The sequence below is a fragment of the Protomyctophum bolini genome, assembly GCF_963924005.1.
Source record: "Protomyctophum bolini genome assembly, chromosome: 20".
Classification (NCBI taxonomy): domain Eukaryota; kingdom Metazoa; phylum Chordata; class Actinopteri; order Myctophiformes; family Myctophidae; genus Protomyctophum; species Protomyctophum bolini.
In genome coordinates, this window is record NC_137881.1 from 2,030,029 (window position 1) to 2,050,028 (window position 20,000).

The window sequence follows — 20,000 nt, forward strand, 5'->3', positions numbered from 1 at the left end:
TGTGTTGGAGAAGGTCATGTTTATCCATGGAGGATTCAACAAGCTGACTGGATACACTGATGACATGTACAAGTTGGACACCAGCACAATGGTCTGGGCTTTAATCAACACCAGAGGAACTCCACCTCCTGCCTCAGTATGTCACTCTGCCACCATCATCGGGACAAAGATGTTTGTATTTGGAGGCTATGGGGGGGGTCAGCGCTGCAACACCATCAGAGTGTTTGACACAGAGACCGACCACTGGCTGGACACGCCTTCTGCACAGATCCTACCAGAAGGACGCTACGGTCATTCAGCCTTTAGCTACAACGGAGAGCTGTACATATTTGGTGGCTGGAACGGTAACCAGACTAACCAGTACTTCAATGATCTGTGGAAGTTCAGTCCAGAGACCTTGTCCTGGAAGAGGGTTGAGGCCAAGGGGAAAGGCCCGTCTCCGACGTGTAGGATGTGCTGTTGCATGCTGGGAGATCGTATCATCCTCATTGGAGGAAAAAAAACATCTGGTGACCTGTATGTCTTGGACTTCAGTCCTAGTCTGAAGACGTTGTGCAAGCTAGCAGTTATTCAGTACGGTCTGGAGCAGTCTGGACTCCCACACAACATCAGGTGGGAACTGGCAGCCATGACCACCAACAGCCAATAGGAACTGGCAGCCATGACACCGAGACAGACGCGCTGCGCTTTGCCGCGCACGCATGGTGGCACTCGTCAATATCCCACGGTTGGCAGGTCTGTACAGTGCTCTGTACAGTAGGCATATATATGACATTTGCAGTTCAGTTGTCACAGCGGCCCAAATGAGAATACAATATAATGAAATACTCTACTGTATACAATAGTTCTACTGTATAAAATACAGCAGTTAATTGGCACATGGTCAGTAAGTCAATGCTACTCTGTTAAAGGAGAATTTCTTCCTAACCGTTTCTTTTTTTTTTTTTACAAATTCATGTTGATAATAATATGTATTTTGGACCAAAACAAGTGATTAAAAAAATTATAAACATATAGGGCGCTGGTCCTTTAAGAAAGGAGGGGTCTAAGTGCAGCAGCAACACTGCATGGAGTGTTGCTGTCAAAGCATCTACAACAGATTTAAACTTAAAAACTAAAACAAATCGCTCGATCGAATAAGAGTTCTAGCCGTTGATCCACCCGGACGTTAACCCATTCTGACCTGAGATCAGATTCATACGAGGTTTCCCACTGGACACACACTGGTCTGAAGAACCCATTCTGACCTGATATCAGATTCATACGAGGTTTCCCACTGGACACACACTGGTCTGATGAACCCATTCTGACCCGAGATCAGATTCTAAAAATGTCAGTCGTTCTTCGATTTTTCAAAAATATCAGACCTACAAGCTCGCCATTGACCACGCCTCCAGGTCTGACCACAATGACTAGAACTAAATTCAAGACGTGCTGCCAAAAACACCACTGATCTCTATTCAGGTGTGACGATTCACTCAACTCATATCGTATCACAATATGAGGTTCACCATACGATTTCTCACGATATTTTAAAGGTATATTCAGTGATTTCACTTAATTCAAATATCACTTATTTTTTTGTTTTGTTGTGATAATCCTCTCTACTATAGAGTGTGCTGACCATATAAGGAGTTCCTCCCTGTCCCCAGTTAACCCCTGGGGGGGGGGGGGTCAAAAAACCGTAGGTTTCGTTTTTGACTCTCTATCCTGATTGGATGAAAGGCTTAGGTCCCACAGCCAAAAACGAAACCTAAGGTTTTTTGAGTGAACTCACTGAATATACCTTTAAACAAAACATATTTATATAATTTATCCCCCCCCCCCCCGGAGCTTTTTTCACATTTTTTTAACTACATTGCAAAAGAAGTAGCCTTACTTTTGACAGTGCAGAAACATAATTGCCATAATCCACTCCCCCCAAAATAAATACAAATAAAAATAAAATAAATAATAATAACTTTTGAAAATCGTTTTTTATTTTTTATTTCAATAAATCAATTAATATAGTCAGGATTAATATCGATTTATATATATCGATATACCGTTACATGCCTACTGCTCTCAGTTCCATTGTCCGTTGAAGGTGTTCTTCACTGACAGATGGGCAGATGGTCTATATCTCTGACCTCTGGTCTATATCTCTGTTCCTCCAGGAAGGTGTTCTTCACGGACTATTATGTCCCAAACCGCCCCCTAAGGTCTTCCACTGCTGGCCTGCTCGCTTTGCCAAAAGAAATGGCAACTAAAAAATACGGGGAAGCAGCTTTTTGCTTCTACGGGCCGACGGCATGGAACAAGCTCCCACTGTACCTTCGTCAGGCAGCCTCTGTAGACATTTTTAAAGCTCAGCTCAAGACTCACTTCTACAACATTGCTTTTAATTGATCTTTTAATTATTGATTTATTTTTGTTATTCATGTCCTCACTGTATTGCATTACTGCTTGTTTTTTAATGTCGTTGCCTTGCTTTTCTTTTATTCTCCATTGTTCTGTAAAGCACTTTGAGCTGCATTTCATGTCATGAAAGGTACAAATAAAGTTTTATTATTATTATTATTATTATTTATATTATTAAAGGGTTTATATTTCTCCTCCAGGAAGGTGTTCTTCACGGACTACGGTCAGATCCCCAAGGTGGAGCGCTGTGACATGGACGGTCAGAACCGCACCAAGCTGGTGGACTCCAAGATCGTGTTCCCTCACGGCATCACGCTGGACCTGGTCAACCGCCTGGTCTACTGGGCCGACGCCTACCTGGACTACATCGAGGTGGTGGACTACGAGGGGAAGAACCGCCACACCATCATCCAGGGGCTGCTGGTAAGAGACACCACGCCACTGCAAAACCCACCACACATTAACACCATCACCCAGGGGGCTGCTGGTGAGAGACACCACGCCACTGCTAAACCCACCACACATTCACACCATCATCCATGGGGCTGCTGGTAAGAGACACCACGCCACTGCTAAACCCACCACACATTAACACCATCACCCAGGGGGCTGCTGGTGAGAGACACCACGCCACTGCTAAACCCACCACACATTCACACCATCATCCATGGGGCTGCTGGTAAGAGACACCACGCCACTGCTAAACCCACCACACATTAACACCATCATCCATGGGGCTGCTGGTGAGAGACACCACACCACTGCTAAACCCACCACACATTCACACCATCACCCAGGGGGCTACTGGTGAGAGACACCACACCACTGCTAAACCCACCACACATTCACACCATCACCCAGGGGGCTGCTGGTAAGAGACACCACACCACTGCTAAACCCACCACACATTCACACCATCACCCAGGGGGCTGCTGGTAAGAGACACCACACCACTGCTAAACCCACCACACATTCACACCATCATCCATGGGGCTGCTGGTAAGAGACACCACACCACTGCTAAACCCACCTCACACCATCACCCAGGGGCTGCTGGTAAGAGACACCACACCACTGCTAAACCCACCACCGCAAGCAGAGCGCACAATAGTTTTCGTCCAGTCTCTGTTGTTGTGTGGGTCGTACTGTTCTGTTCTGCTCTGCTCTGCTCTGCTCTGCTCTGCTCTGCTCTAGACTAACACTAAGACATTCCAGGTGACTAAAATGTGACTAAAACTAAGGGAAAACCATTCAAGAGACTATGACTAAAACTAAAATCAAAATGTGCTGCCAAAAACAACACTGTATTATTACATATGTTATTCTCTGGTGTCGGGACGTCCCTAATAGATACTACATAGTGCTAATATGTACTATATAGTAGTCTACATACAATTATATCTAAGTTACGTAACATCGAACTAAAGTTACATCAGTGAATAAAACAGAGACTGTTTGGACTCTCTCTCTCTCTCTCTCTCCTTCTCTCTCCCCTCTCTCTCCCTCTCTCTCCCTATCTCTACCTCTCTCTCTCTCTGGGTCATGTTGTGAATCCTCAACTAGACGCACAACAAGCACAACATTGTGTTTCTTTCCACATATTGAGTGAAAGCAGAGAGAGAGAGAGAGAGAAGAGCGTTCTGAACGACAAAACCGCTCCATACTTTTATTCACTGCCATCATCTCTCTCCTCTCTCTCTCTCTCTCTCTCTCTCTCTCTCTCCCATTTCCTCTGCTTTAACCCATTTATGCCTGACCTCCAAATCTTCTAAATCCTCCAGTTTTCTGAAATAAATATTTTCACAATTTAAAAAAAATAGCAGATCTACAAGCTCGTAGCACGCCACTTGGTGGCGCGCTATGAGCTATTTTTCAATAGCTAAAGCACAACATAATGCCAACATCAAAAGGGGTTCCCGCCCATGTGAGACTCTGTTTGTTACAGAGACAGAGTCCGTGGCAGAAAGACTAACTGTAAAGGAGGAAAAAACTGAGTCAATAGCACGGACAGACTCTTCACATACTAGAGCATGTCTGAAATGAATGTCAGAGCTGAAATCGACATGTTAAATATGAAATAAATGCTTAAACATGTAGCTAGGTGTAATGTTAGAGTCCACAGAAGACATGCAAATATGAAATAAATGCTTAAACATGTAGCTATGGTGTAATGTTAGAGACCACAGAAGACATGTAAATATGGAATAAATGCTTAAACATGTAGCTATAGGTGTAATGTTAGAGTCCACAGAAGTGAACCTTTCAAGCCCGTTATTTCAACTCTGAGCCAATGGGCCAGCTGGGCCCAAACGGATCTAGAAAGATGGCGATTTACAGTTCAAGGACTGACAGGCTTCATTTTATGTCCATATCGGACCCGGAGAACGCTTTGTCCATATTTTTTACAGTCTATGGTCTCTGTCTGTCCTCAGATAGAACACCTGTACGTCCTCACGGTCTCTCTGTCCTCAGATAGAACACCTGTACGGCCTAACGGTCTCTGTGTCTCTGTCTGTCCTCAGATAGAACACCTGTACGTCCTCACGGTCTCTGTGTCTCTGTCTGTCCTCAGATAGAACACCTGTACGTCCTCACGGTCTCTGTGTCTCTGTCTGTCCTCAGATTGAACACCTGTACGTCCTCACAGTCTGTGTCTCTGTCTATCCTCAGATAGAACACGTTTACGTCCTCACGGTCTCTGTGTCTCTGTCTGTCCTCAGATAGAACACCTTTACGTCCTCACGGTCTCTGTGTCTCTCTCTGTCCTCAGATTGAACACCTGTACGTCCTCACGGTCTCTGTGTCTCCGTCTGTCCTCAGATAGAACACCTGTACGTCCTAACGGTCTCTCTGTCCTCAGATTGAACACCTGTACGTCCTCACGGTCTCTGTGTCTCTGTCTGTCCTCAGATAGAACACCTGTACGTCCTAACGGTCTCTGTGTCTCTGTCTGTCCTCAGATAGAACACCTGTACGTCCTCACGGTCTCTGTGTCTCTGTCTGTCCTCAGATAGAACACCTGTACGTCCTAACGGTCTCTGTGTCTCTGTCTGTCCTCAGATAGAACACCTGTACGTCCTAACGGTCTCTCTGTCCTCAGATTGAACACCTGTACGTCCTCACGGTCTCTGTGTCTCTGTCTGTCCTCAGATAGAACACCTCTACGTCCTCATGGTCTCTGTCTGTCCTCAGATAGAACACCTGTACGTCCTAACGGTCTCTGTGTCTCTGTCTGTCCTCAGATAGAACACCTGTACGTCCTAACGGTCTCTGTGTCTCTGTCTGTCCTCAGATAGAACACCTGTACGTCCTCACGGTCTCTGTGTCTCTGTCTGTCCTCAGATAGAACACCTGTACGTCCTAACGGTCTCTGTGTCTCTGTCTGTCCTCAGATAGAACACCTGTACGTCCTAACGGTCTCTCTGTCCTCAGATTGAACACCTGTACGTCCTCACGGTCTCTGTGTCTCTGTCTGTCCTCAGATAGAACACCTCTACGTCCTCATGGTCTCTGTGTCTCTGTCTGTCCTCAGATAGAACACCTCTACGTCCTAACGGTCTCTGTGTCTCTGTCTGTCCTCAGATTGAACACCTGTACGTCCTAACGGTCTCTCTGTCCTCAGATTGAACACCTGTACGTCCTAACGGTCTCTCTGTCCTCAGATTGAACACCTCTACGGCCTCACGGTGTTTGAGAACTACCTCTACGCCACCAACTCAGACAACGCCAACATGCAGCCCAAGACCAGCGTGATCCGGGTCAACCGCTTCAACAACACCGACTACCAGGTGGTCACCAGAGTGGACAAGGGAGGGGCTCTGCACGTCTACCACCAGAGACGCCAGCCGCCAGGTAATGCTACTATAATAATAATATAATATAATACCAGGTGGTCACCAGAGAGGACAGCCTCCAGGTAATGAGAATTAAGCATCATTACACGAGAGGGTGTGGGTTAACCTGATTATTGTAGAGGGTTGTGGGTTAACGTGATTATTGTAGAGTGTGTGGGTTAACGTGATTATTACACGAGAGGGTGTGGGTTAACGTGATTATTACACGAGAGGGTGTGGGTTAACGTGATTATTACACGAGAGGGTGTGGGTTAACGTGATTATTACACGAGAGGGTGTGGGTTAACGTGATTATTACACGAGAGGGTGTGGGTTAACGTGGTTATTACACGAGAGGGTGTGGGTTAACGTGGTTATTGTAGAGGGTGTGGGTTAACGTGGTTATTGTAGAGGGTTGTGGGTTAACGTGATTATTACACGAGAGGGTGTGGGTTAACGTGATTATTACACGAGAGGGTGTGGGTTAACGTGATTATTACACGAGAGGGTGTGGGTTAACGTGGTTATTGTAGAGGGTTGTGGGTTAACGTGATTATTACACGAGAGGGTGTGGGTTAACGTGATTATTACACGAGAGGGTGTGGGTTAACGTGATTATTACACAAGAGGGTGTGGGTTAACGTGATTATTACACGACAGGGTGTGGGTTAACGTGGTTATTGTAGAGGGTGTGGGTTAACGTGATTATTGTAGAGGGTGTGGGTTAACGTGATTATTGAGAGGGTGTGGACATGCGACAAAGGCTGTCGGTCTCGGGAGTCGAACCCGCGGCACGCCGTCAGGCAGCCCAGACGGTTGAGCTAACCGCCAGGGCGGAGAATAAGTCTCGTCTATCTACTGTAACAACTATAAATGTACCGTAATGCATGCACAGCATGTCTGTGATGCTCCCTCCAGACCTGAGACCCATTAAAAGCAAAGGTTTTCAGTTAAAGACGTTGGCTACGAGCTTGTAGATCTGCTATTATAAGAACATAACGCTTAAAACACCAAAAGGGGATCCCGGGATGGATGACCTTGACCTTGTGTCCCCTCCAGTGTAATGACCTTGACCGTGTGTCCCCTCCAGTGAGGAGCCATGTGAACGTGTTAATGAACTTGACCTTGTGTCCCCTCCAGTGTAATGAACTTGACCTTGTGTCCCCTCCAGTGAGGAGCCACGCCTGTGAGCCAGACCCGTTTGGGAAGTCCGGAGGTTGTTCTGACATCTGCCTGCTGGGGAACAGCCACAAGACCAGAACCTGCCGCTGTCGCTCCGGGTTCAGCCTGGGCTCCGACAGCAAGTCCTGCAAGAGTGAGTCTATTAGAGAAGAACCCTGTTTTATTTATTCATTTTAGTAGACACATTTATTTCCCCCCCCCAAAGTCCTTCTGCCAGGGTTTGCCCACCCACTGGGTGATGGGGCGAGGGTACCCACTGCCCAGTGAGGTGATGGGGTGAGGGTACCCACTGCCCACCCGCATTTATAAAGATGTATTGACCCACAGCCAAGGACAGCAATGCTGGCAGAGAGAGAGAGAGAGAGAGAGAGAGAACATAGCTGAGCTTGACTACAGTCTCCTCTCCTCTCCTCTCCTCTCCTCTCCTCTCCTCTCCTCTCCTCTCCTCTCCTCTCCTCTCCTCTCCTCTCCTCTCCTCTCCTCTCCCCTCCTCTCCTCTCCTCTCCTCTCCTCTCCTCTCCTCTCCCCTCCTCTCCTCTCCTCTCCTCTCCTCTCCTCTCCTCTCCTCTCCTCTCCTCTCCTCTCCTCTCCCCTCCCCTCCTCTCCCCCTCCCCTCCTCTCCTCCCCCCCACCCCTTCATGCTCCATAGAGTGTATATTAATATTCCATCAGGCCATAGGAGACTATTGATCTCTCTCTGGGGAAAATCACCTGGCCTTGAAGATGGAACCCCAGAGAATTGATTTCACTAAAATGGCAATCTGCTGCTGGTGCCATATAGCCACACACACTTTGCCCCGAAACATAATTGAGAATCACTTTTATAATTTCCATTGAAGAGTGTTTTGCTGATGGTACACTTCTAACAGTTTCAGCCCCTCCAGTACAATGCATGGCTTCTGAACATTACTTCATGTGGAGCATCCAAGTCCAAGTCAAGGTTTTAGAGCACTTTTAGAGCATCGTTTGCCAGCCACGTCTAGGGACTTTGATTGTTTGGTTTAGAGCACTTTAGAGCCAGCCATTCTATGGACTTTAACCCATTTTGGGCGCGAACCCCTTTTGGTGTTAGTTAGTGTAACACATGATTTAGTGGATTACAGTATAACCCTAACATATACAGTAGAGACAAGCTACAGTTGCCTTATATGTGTTGCTTTTGCCTAAGAACTAAATCTAAAGTCACTATGTTTAGTGACCCTGTCTAAAACCTAACCACTGAGTGGTGCAGAGATCTGTTAAGCTATCTAAAAAGAAATCACTAGATATCAGAGACAGAGTGACATGTGGCTCCACCAATCAGCAGTCAGTTTAGGCCTGGCTGGTGATATGCTGTTCCAGCCACACAGCAGCCTGTTGAGGCAGTGATTATACCTTCTACCTGCAGGTCTGCACTGATCAAGACCAATTGAACTGAGTCAGTTCAGCTGCTGAGGTTAGAGACAGAAAGACAGCCAAACAGCAGCACAGAGAAGAGCACAGAGCAGAGAGAGGAAAAGTGTGATTCTAGAAGAGTTTTATGAGTATACAAACCACAGCGAAGCAAGAAACCATTGTGGATTCACTGGGGCAGCCATTGCATTGTTTGTGCCCAGCCTGTTTCACACAGAATCGGTCAGGTTTTTTTGTTTTGTTGGATTGGATGGTTTTCCAGTTGACCGTTCCAATAGATGGCGAGCTTCCCACCAGGATCTAGAGATTTTTTCCACTGACAAAAACTAATGGAAACCAAATTAAAACTAAGCTATGACGACTAAAACTGAGACTAAATATACTGACAATTTTGTTGACAAATAAAAACTAGACTAAAATGTTAGGAAGGGCTTAGTGGACAAGAGATCCACTAAGTCGTTTTACTCTTGGTTGAATGCTGAAAATAGCCGATCTACAAGCTCACAACGTGCCGCGTTGCGACACGTTGTGAGCTTGTAGATCTTGATTTTCAGCAAGTGTAAAAACACTCATTACGACGGCATCAAGGCCCGCCAAAACACATTTTAGTCGACTAAATCACCTGTAGATTTAGTCGACTAAAATATTATGACCTTTAGTCGACTAAAACTAGACTAACACTATAAGACATTTCCAGGTGACTAAAATGTGACTAAAACTAAATGAAGTTTCAGTCCAAAGACTATGACTAAAACTAAAATAGATTTTTGCTGCCAAAAACAACACTGGTGTGTGTGTGTGCGTGTGTGTGTGTGTGTGTGTGTGTGTGTGTGTGTGTGCGTGTGTGTGTGTGTGTGTGTGTGTGTGTGCGCCTGCGTGTGTCTGCCTCCCAGAGCCAGAACACGAGCTGTTCCTGGTGTACGGTAAAGGTCGCCCGGGGGTCATCCGCGGGATGGACATGAACAACAAGGTCCCGGACGAGTACATGATCCCCATCGAGAACCTGATGAACCCGCGGGCGCTCGACTTCCACGCCGAGAACGACTTCATCTACTTCGCCGACGCCACCAGCTACCTGATCGGGAGGCAGAAGATCGACGGCACGGAGCGGGACACCATCCTGAAGGAAGGTAACTGGTAACTGTGCCACCGTGCCCCTGTCCGGGTCATTTTGTAGTCCATGTTACGTCCGGGTCATTTTGTAGTCCTACGTTACGTCCGGGTCATTTTGTAGTCATACGTTACGCCCGGGTCATTTTGTAGTGCTACGTTACGTCAGGGTCATTTTGTAGTCATACGTTACGCCCGGGTCATTTTGTAGTGCTACGTTACGTCCGGGTCATTTTGTAGTGCTGCGTTACGTCCGGGTCATTTTGTAGTCCTACGTTACGTCCGGGTCATTTTGTGGTGCTACGTTACGTCCGGGTCATTTTGTAGTGCTGCGTTACGTCCGGGTCATTTTGTAGTCCTACGTTACGTCCGGGTCATTTTGTAGTCCTACGTTACGTCCGGGTCATTTTGTGGTGCTACGTTACGTCCGGGTCATTTTGTAGTCCTACATTACGTCCGGGTCATTTTGTGGTGCTACGTTACGTCCGGGTCATTTTGTAGTGCTACGTTACGCCCAGGTCATTTTGTAGTGCTGCGTTACGTCCGGGTCATTTTGTAGTGCTGCGTTACGTCCGGGTCATTTTGTAGTGCTACGTTACGTCCGGGTCATTTTGTAGTGCTACGTTACGCCCGGGTCATTTTGTAGTGCTACGTTACGTCCGGGTCATTTTGTAGTCCTACGTTACGTCCGGGTCATTTTGTAGTGCTACGTTACGCCCGGGTCATTTTGTAGTGCTACGTTACGTCCGGGTCATTTTGTAGTCCTACGTTACGCCCGGGTCATTTTGTAGTGCTACGTTACGTCCGGGTCATTTTGTAGTCCTACGTTACGCCCGGGTCATTTTGTAGTGCTACGTTACGTCCGGGTCATTTTGTAGTGCTGTGTTACGTCCGGGTCATTTTGTAGTCCTACGTTACGTCCGGGTCATTTTGTAGTGCTGCGTTACGTCAGGGTCATTTTGTAGTGCTACGTTACGTCCGGGTCATTTTGTAGTGCTGTGTTACGTCCGGGTCATTTTGTAGTGCTACGTTACGTCCGGGTCATTTTGTAGTGCTGCGTTACGTCAGGGTCATTTTGTAGTGCTACGTTACGTCCGGGTCATTTTGTAGTGCTACGTTACGTCCGGGTCATTTTGTAGTGCTGCGTTACGCCCGGGTCATTTTGTAGTGCTACGTTACGTCAGGGTCATTTTGTAGTGCTACGTTACGTCCGGGTCATTTTGTAGTGCTGCGTTACGCCCGGGTCATTTTGTAGTGCTACGTTACGTCCGGGTCATTTTGTAGTGCTGCGTTACGTCCGGGTCATTTTGTAGTGCTGCGTTACGCCCGGGTCATTTTGTAGTGCTACGTTACGTCAGGGTCATTTTGTAGTGCTACGTTACGTCCGGGTCATTTTGTAGTGCTACGTTACGTCCGGGTCATTTTGTAGTGCTACGTTACGTCCGGGTCATTTTGTAGTGCTGCGTTACGTCCGGGTCATTTTGTAGTCCTACGTTACGTCCGGGTCATTTTGTGGTGCTACGTTACGTCCGGGTCATTTTGTAGTGCTGCGTTACGTCCGGGTCATTTTGTAGTGCTACGTTACGCCCGGGTCATTTTGTAGTGCTACGTTACGTCCGGGTCATTTTGTAGTGCTACGTTACGCCCGGGTCATTTTGTAGTGCTACGTTACGTCCGGGTCATTTTGTAGTGCTACGTTACGTCCGGGTCATTTTGTAGTGCTGCGTTACGTCCGGGTCATTTTGTAGTCCATGTTACGTCCGGGTCATTTTGTAGTCATACGTTACGTCCGGGTCATTTTGTAGTCATACGTTACGTCCGGGTCATTTTGTAGTGCTACGTTACGTCCGGGTCATTTTCTAGTGCTACGTTACGTCCGGGTCATTTTGTAGTCCTACGTTACGTTCGGGTCATTTTGTAGTGCTGCGTTACGTCCGGGTCATTTTGTAGTCCTACGTTACGTCCGGGTCATTTTGTAGTCCTACGTTACGTCCGGGTCATTTTGTAGTGCTACGTTACGCCCGGGTCATTTTGTAGTGCTACGTTACGTCCGGGTCATTTTGTAGTCCTACGTTACGTCCGGGTCATTTTGTAGTCCTACGTTGCGTCCGGGTCCAAGTGGCACCAGCTCCCGTCTGCATCTCATTGCAAATAGAATATCTAAACGCGTAAATCTTTTTACAATGACGTTATTTTTCAGAAAGGAAGCCACTGAGGGTTAAAATGGGTCTTAATGCTTCCAACTCGAGTAGAATTATTAATGTTTTGTACAAGTGTCCATGACAATGAAAATATAAGATGTGGAGACAATAAAGACTATTACTATCATTATTATTGAAGGGTGGTAACAGTCCATTTGCTCAGTACAATATTCCGGGGGCATATTTAGAATGTGTGCAGGCTTGAGTATGTTGAATCTGGTTTGCATTAATGAGGATTTAGTTGACACAATTAAATAAAATGGCGATAGTATTCCATGTGGGGCAGACTGATGGCCTGTCACAGCCAGATTTGGGAGAGCAGCAGCTTTGTTGTTGCGAGGAAAGGAAAGCGGTAAAATGAGACTTTCGTGGTTGTTTTCGTCTCAGATTTAGTCCGACAGAGCGTCACAGCATAACTCTATGGGGACACAGTATAACTCTATGGGGACACAGTATAACTCTATGGGGACACTAAAGCGACAAAAAAGTAGGACCCAGAAGTATCTCTGTAGGTGGCGCTCACGTCACGGCTGAAACACTGAATAGGTTCCACCTGCCGTTAGTCGCACCATTACTAACACTTTTACAGACGGGTTGAAAACAACAATCACAAACAACATCAAGAACGTCAGAAATAACAAAGCATAGAGTCACTTTTTTAATCTTTTATTTAATGCAATTGTGAACAATAGCCAAGTAAGATAAGATACATATCAATTAGCCAATCAAATGGTTCACTTTTTTGTTGAAAAAAAAGTTTGGAATAGTGGCGCTGATGCTACATGTAAAGTGAAAATGTAATTGGTTGTTTTTTGTTGGTATAACTTTGTAATGCCACTGACGATTGTGTGCAACATTTGAGCTGACAGGCCATTTTATGTCAATCAATCAAGTCACCTTAACCTGAGATCAGATTCATACGAGGTTTCCACTGGACACACACTGGTCTGATTAACCCATTCTGACCTGAGATCAGATTCTAAAAAATGTCAGTCGTTCTTCGATTTTTCAAAAATAGCAGACCTACAAGCTCGTAGCGCGCCACTCGGTGGCGCGCTATGAGCTTGTAGATCTGCTATTTTTCAATAGCTAAAGCATAACATGATGATATCACCAAAATGGGTTCCCGGTCAGAATGGGTTAATTCAAGTGATAGATTATATACATTTAGGGGCATGCCACGTGATCCACCTGCACAGCCTTTGTGATCTACTGGTATATATCGAGATCTACTTTCTGGGCACCCCTTGCCCTGATATAGGGCTTTGAAAGTGATCAATACAATCTTGAAATCGACACTTATCCCAAACACTGACCTCACAGGAGGCCCCGGGCGATTTGTAACCCGCAGCACGGGTTGAACCAACGGGAGGTCTGACATAATTAAGGCGCTCCTCAACCAGCTGACGAATAAGTGTTCAATCAATCACAGAGCGACAGTAACACATCACAGGAGGAAAAGGTATTTTGACCTAGATTGTATGTGCCTAGGAGGCAGCGGTGGCCGAACGGTTTGCGGAGCGGTCTTGATATCGGAAGGATCGCTATTTCGTATCCCCGGACCGGCACGTTAAAATCACCACCGCTGAAGTGCCCTTGGACAAGTCTCCTGAACTTGAACACAGTATTTTGGGTTGAACACATTTTTTGTTTAGAAATCCGTGTCGTTACACATCTGCATCTCCACTAGCTAAAGGGTGCTGGGTTGCGCCCTGAAAATAGCAGATCTACAAGCTATAGCGGGATCTCAGCCCCTAGCTGCCCCTCTAACACTCTAACACCCCCTCCCCCAGGTATCCACACAGTGGAGGGCAGTTTTAGTCGACTATAATAACCTCCCCCTCCCCTCCCCAGGTATCCACACGGTGGAGGGCAGTTTTAGTCGACTATAATAACCCCCCTCCCCTCCCCAGGTATCCACACGGTGGAGGGCATCGCGGTGGACTGGATGGCGGACAACCTGTACTGGACCGACGACGGGCCCAAGAAGACCATCAGCGTGGCGCGTCTGGAGAAGGCCTCGCAGACCCGCAAGACCCTCATCGAGGGCACCATGACGCACCCCCGCGCCATCGTGGTCGACCCCCTCCACGGGTAGGTCCATATATATAACACCATGACATCACCCCCGCGCCATCGTGGTCGACCCCCTCCACGGGTAGGTCCATATATATAACACCATGACGCACCCCCGCGCCATCGTGGTCGACCCCCTCCACGGGTAGGTTCATATATATAACACCATGACATCACCCCCGCGCCATCGTGGTCGACCCCCTCCACGGGTAGGTCCATATATATAACACCATGACATCACCCCCGCGCCATCGTGGTCGACCCCCTCCACGGGTAGGTTCATATATATAACACCATGACATCACCCCCGCGCCATCGTGGTCGACCCCCTCCACGGGTAGGTCCATATATATAACACCATGACATCACCCCCGCGCCATCGTGGTCGACCCCCTCCACGGGTAGGTTCATATATATAACACCATGACATCACCCCCGGGCCATCGTGGTCGACCCCCTCCACGGGTACGTTCAATATTTATTTCATTTTATTTTCATTTAGACTAGCAACTTTGGGGTTATTTTTACCCCTTTTTCTCCCCATTTCCGTCCCGGAAAATAATTCCCCATTCATTTTTCCCATAGATAATTCATAAAGTATTTATTTAAAGACCTGTAAGCCGAACAGAGACAACTCGGATGTTGTAGATCTGTTATTTCTGCTATAAAAAAATACATACAAATGTATGGACATTTTTCAACGTGGAAACAATTTACGATTACCGGTATGCACAAATAATTGCGATTAGGCGATTATCCACCTGGGGCGCACAATATATTTTTGAATTTAAATAAAATTAAATTAAATCTCTGGTGAGTGACTGGTGCAAAGCTTTGAATATATATTATTTCAGAGTGAACGCTTTTAACTCTGAAAGAATATATATTCAAAGATGTGCACTACATTTTCACATTTTCAAAAATAGCAGACCTACAAGCTCATAGCGCGGCACTCAGTGCCGCGCTATGAGCTTGTAGATCTGCTATTTCTGTGGTCATCAGGTGGATACTGGACAGACTGGGAGGACAGTAACTATATTAATAAGCTGTGGTCATCAGGTGGATGTATTGGACTGACTGGGAGGACAGTAACTATATTAATAAGATGTGGTCATCAGGTGAATACTGGACAGACTGGGAGGACAGTAACTATATTAATAAGCTGTGGTCATCCTGTGGTCATCAGGTGAATACTGGACAGACTGGGAGGACAGTAACTATATTAATAAGCTGTGGTCATCAGGTGGATGTATTGGACCGACTGGGAGGACTGTAACTATATTAATAAGATGTGGTCATCAGGTGGATGTATTGGACCGACTGGGAGGACAGTAACTATATTAATAAGATGTGGTCATCAGGTGGATGTATTGGACAGACTGGGAGGACAGTAACTATATTAATAAGCTGTGGGAGGACAGTAACTATATTAATAAGCTGTGGTCATCCTGTCAGGTGGATGTATTGGACAGACTGGGAGGAGGACCCCAAGGCCAGCAAGCGGGGGAAGATCGAGCGTGCCTGGATGGACGGCTCCAACCGCAACGTGTTCCTGACCAGTAAGACGGTGCTGTGGCCCAACGGCCTCAGCCTGGACATCCCCCACGAGGTCCTCTACTGGGTGGACGCCTACTACGACCGCATCGAGATGGTCTACCTCAACACCTCGGAGCGCAAGGTCAGCACCACTTTGCTTTGTTTTGTTTTATTTTTTATTTTATTTTTTAGACCCGCTTTAATTTCTACTTGCAAAAAATGTATTTCAACCTTACTACTACTTTGTACTACTATAGGACTAAGACTAAAATATATGTAAAAAATATATCCCCCAAATTTACATTTGGGGGGTTATCTTTCACAATAATGAATAAAACATGTTCTAGACATTCTAATGATCAGTCCAGATCTGAGTCCAGACATTTTTTATTTGTGTGAATTTCAGCCTCTGTGGGGGTTATTTATATATGCAAATATCATGACCAATGGCAATGAAATGGCATTGCAATGAACATCACTGATGACGTTTAGGTGAAAAAATAACAGAAAAAAATAAATAAATAGTAATTAATTAAAATAAAATTGTTGCTAAAAAGCAACGCTGGGTCTTAGAGGGTTAATTAATTTTAATGAATTATGTACTGGCCATATATGGTGTGTGTCTTGAGTGTACAGGGTTTGATGAGGTCAGATCAACGTATTATGGAATGTCAGAACAGGTCAGCTCCATATATGGAGATCTGAAAGGGGTTTGAGGCCGTCTCCATACTGTATATACAGATCTAGGTGATAGTCTGCAAAATGTTCCCTACTAGCACAACGACTGAAAGACTTGGCGGGCCACCCTGTAGTGCCTCTCAGGACCCCCTAAGCCTAAGGGGTCCCGGACCCCCTGCAGTACCTCGCAGGACCCCCTAGGGGTCCAGGACCCCCTGCAGTACCTCTCAGGACCCACTAGGGGTCCCGGGCCCCCTGTTGAAGACACTAGGCGGCCGACACAGAGCAATTTTTCCTACTTAAATTCTGAACAATGGTCAGAATAACAATGAACTTCTAAGTAAACGTTCCTTTATATTGTCGTGATGTCTGCAGCGCTCTCTCTCTCTCTCTCTCTCTCTCTCTCCCTCTCTCTCTCTCTCTCTCTCTCTCTCTCTGTCTCTCTCTCTCTCTCTCTCTCCCTGCACACTTACCTCCCACTTTGAGGTAAGTGGCGTTTAGCGTCCAGGGAGTTGTTAGTTCTGATGTGGTTCTGGTCCATCCTGTGCTGGACCTCGGCCTGGTTTAATAACTACAGGGACCGGTAGAACATTCTGACCACTCTCTGTTTGCTTCAAAGGCAAGACGGCGTTCTGTTTGCACTGGAGGTGACCATTCTGTTGCTTAACCTGTTCTGAACGGGAAGCCCTTTCGGTGCTTTAAGCATTATGTTGTATTTTAGCTATTCAAAAATAGCAGATATACAAGCTCATAGCACGGCACTCGAATCTGCACTTAGAATACCACATTTTCAGACGGGGGTCGGCAGCCAAATACAGATAATTCTGGGAGTCCTTGACATGATAAAGGTTGTGCACCACCGACAAAGAAACATTTTAGGGTCTGGAAGACATTTCTTTTAGAACCGGGCCTCGGGTCTAAATGGGTTAAAGGCAAGGCGATGTTTATTTGTACTGGAGGTTCTGGAACGTCTGGAGTTGCAGAACTTCACACCTGTTCTGTCACCCTTCTGTTGTCGTGTCCCGCCCGCTGACCGGCGCCATATAGAGCACCGAAGTCTGACGTCAATATCGGTAGAGGACGCAAATGGATCATATGGATATAAAGAATCAACTGACTGAGAGAAAACGCTAATGTTACTGCTGCTGAATTAGTTAGATTTTCGCTAGAAGCAGACTGTATCATTATATGAGTGACTGACTGTTGCAAACGATACAGAGACACCTCCCTAGACATTCTAATGATCACAAAAAACATATATTACAATTATTTTACCTACTTTTATTAGGGTAAAGGTCAAAAGTCATAGGTTAAAAAAAAATCTAAATCGCAATGACAATAACGCTTGTTTATTTTTGGACCACAACGCTTATAGTAGACGATATTAAGATCGTCCCATGTTGTTCTCCATAGAGAAATTACTTCCACGAACCAAGGGGAATCGAAGTTTCGTCAGGACTTCGGTGCTCTATTTAGTCACAGATATACGAGTGTTTGTCTGTCTTGTTTCCAGACGGTGTACGAGGGCCAGGAGCTGAGCCACGCCTTCGGCCTGTGTCACTACAAGAACTTCCTGTTCTGGAACGAGTACCGCAGCGGCAGCATCTACAAGCTGGACACGTCCACGGGCGTGGCCACGCTGCTGCGCAACGAGAGGCCGCCCATCTTCGAGATACGCATGTACGACGCCCAGCAGCAGCAAGGTAACCAGCGTCCATCCGTCCATCGTTTCATCCCTAATTTGACTCTGACTTCACTCGTCTCAAGTCCACATTTTCATTTGACTCTGCCTTGACAATAGATGATGATTTATGTACAAAATACTTTCTTTATTGATAATTCTGACAACGTTTCGATCTGTTTGATCTTCATCGGGTCATGAGTCCATTCACATTGACATGATCAGAGAGCTGTCAGCCTGCCTGATGTCACAGGGTTTTCTGTACATCAAAAATAATAATAAAACATTTATAATAATAATCAGGTCTTGACTCTGTCTTGCCTCCCGTCGATCTCGGTCTGGACTCGGACTCGCCTCGGACTTGGTCTTGACTTGGACTGTCTTTAGGTGGACTCGACCACATCACCATAGGACCTGTACTCGGGTTTTTGCTAATACAAAAGTTGTAAGGTTGCAGCGGGTCGGTGCCTCGCATGGTTTCCTCCGCACACCGGCGTGTGGATGTGAGCTACATTGTAACGTAGAACGCTTTGGAGAAAAGTGCTCTACAAATGCTGTCCATTCTACCACCCATTCATTTAAACGCTATCATTAATTTAAAACCCATTTTGACCTGAGATCAGATTCTAAAAAATGTCTCCTACATCCTGACAGTTTTCTGAAAAAGCTATGTTTCTATGTCAGTCGTTCTTCGATCTTTCAAAATAAAACAGACCTACAAGCTCATATGAGCTTGTGGGTCTGCTATTTTTGAAAAATCGAAGAACGACTAACATTTTTAGAATCTGATCTCAGGTCAGAATGGGTTAATCAGACCAGTGTGTGTCCAGTGGAAACCTCGTATGAATCTGATCTCAGGTCAGAATGGGTTAATATTGCCATGCCATACACGTCGTGCTGATCTGCTCCTCCACCTCCTCCTCCTCCTCCTCCAGGCTCCAACGCGTGTCGCGTCTACAACGGCGGCTGCAGCAGCCTCTGTCTGGCCACGCCCGGAGGACGCTCGTGTGCGTGTGCAGAGGACCAGATCCTGGAGCCCGCCGACAACACCAGCTGCAAAGGTACGAGAGAGAGACCCCAGACCACACTTAATACACAGCTAATACACACAACACCAGCTGCAATATTCACATACACACATGGTCAATTTGAACACTGATGCCTGTCAGTCACAATGTGGGACAGACAGGGTCTCAATGTGAACACTGATGCCTGTCAGTCACCATGTGGGACAGACAGGGTCTCAATGTGAACACTGATGCCTGTCAGTCACCATGTGGGACAGACAGGGTCTCAATGTGAACACTGATGCCTGTCAGTCACCATGTGGGACAGACAGGGTCTCAATGTGAACACTGATGCCTGTCAGTCACCATGTGGGACAGACAGGGTCTCAATGTGAACACTGATGTCTGTCAGTCACAATGTGGGACAGACAGGGTCTCAATGTGAACACTGATGTCTGTCAGTCACAATGTGGGACAGACAAGGTCTCAGTTTGTGGGACAGACAGAAAGGTCCTGGACATTAGGGACTGCCCCACACAAAGAGGGATGGGTGTGTGGTCACGCTGACTGTTACTGTGTTGTATCGTCTTGGGCGTGTTGCTTAGCTCTAGAAAACGGACCACCCTGGTTCTGTTGGTGTTGGCGGTGAAGGAGTGACTCATTCACAGGTTTATTTCTCACCTCATGTCTGTGTTTTGTTTCTCTCTGAGGCTTCCTTCCGTTAGCCCAACGGTCCTCCTCACAGTGACACGTAGATGCTAATTATATCACGCAGACATTAAGTCCGTTACTTCAAGGGTGCGTTCGGAAGTGCGCACCCGGAATGTGGTCAGTCTGTTGAGTGTGGTGGGCGGTGACGTCACAGTTCAGTGTGCCTTATTTACGAACAACCACAGCTGTGACG

The 20,000-nt window shown here is 46.5% G+C and overlaps 1 protein-coding gene across 5 annotated transcripts in view; it reads left to right on the forward strand.

The window, feature by feature from the left end:
* LOC308335516 (low-density lipoprotein receptor-related protein 1-like) overlaps positions 1-20,000 on the forward strand; it is a 209,572-nt gene that overhangs the window by 16,579 nt on the left and 172,993 nt on the right. For 4 of the 5 annotated variants that reach the window (XR_013966027.1, XM_080792562.1, XM_080792563.1 and 1 more), the window contains exons 3-10: positions 2,601-2,823; positions 6,063-6,252; positions 7,405-7,548; positions 9,701-9,937; positions 14,032-14,212; positions 15,650-15,872; positions 17,922-18,111; positions 19,025-19,150. Coding sequence is in view for 4 of the 5 variants with exons in the window: in XM_080792562.1 (XP_080648688.1) it covers positions 2,601-2,823; positions 6,063-6,252; positions 7,405-7,548; positions 9,701-9,937; positions 14,032-14,212; positions 15,650-15,872; positions 17,922-18,111; positions 19,025-19,150 (1,514 nt within the window). In the remaining variant the exon portion in view is untranslated. Of the gene's footprint in view, positions 1-2,600; positions 2,824-6,062; positions 6,253-7,404; positions 7,549-9,700; positions 9,938-14,031; positions 14,213-14,303; positions 14,340-15,649; positions 15,873-17,921; positions 18,112-19,024; positions 19,151-20,000 lie in introns of those variants that run through there. The other variant, XM_080792565.1, reaches the window with a different exon arrangement.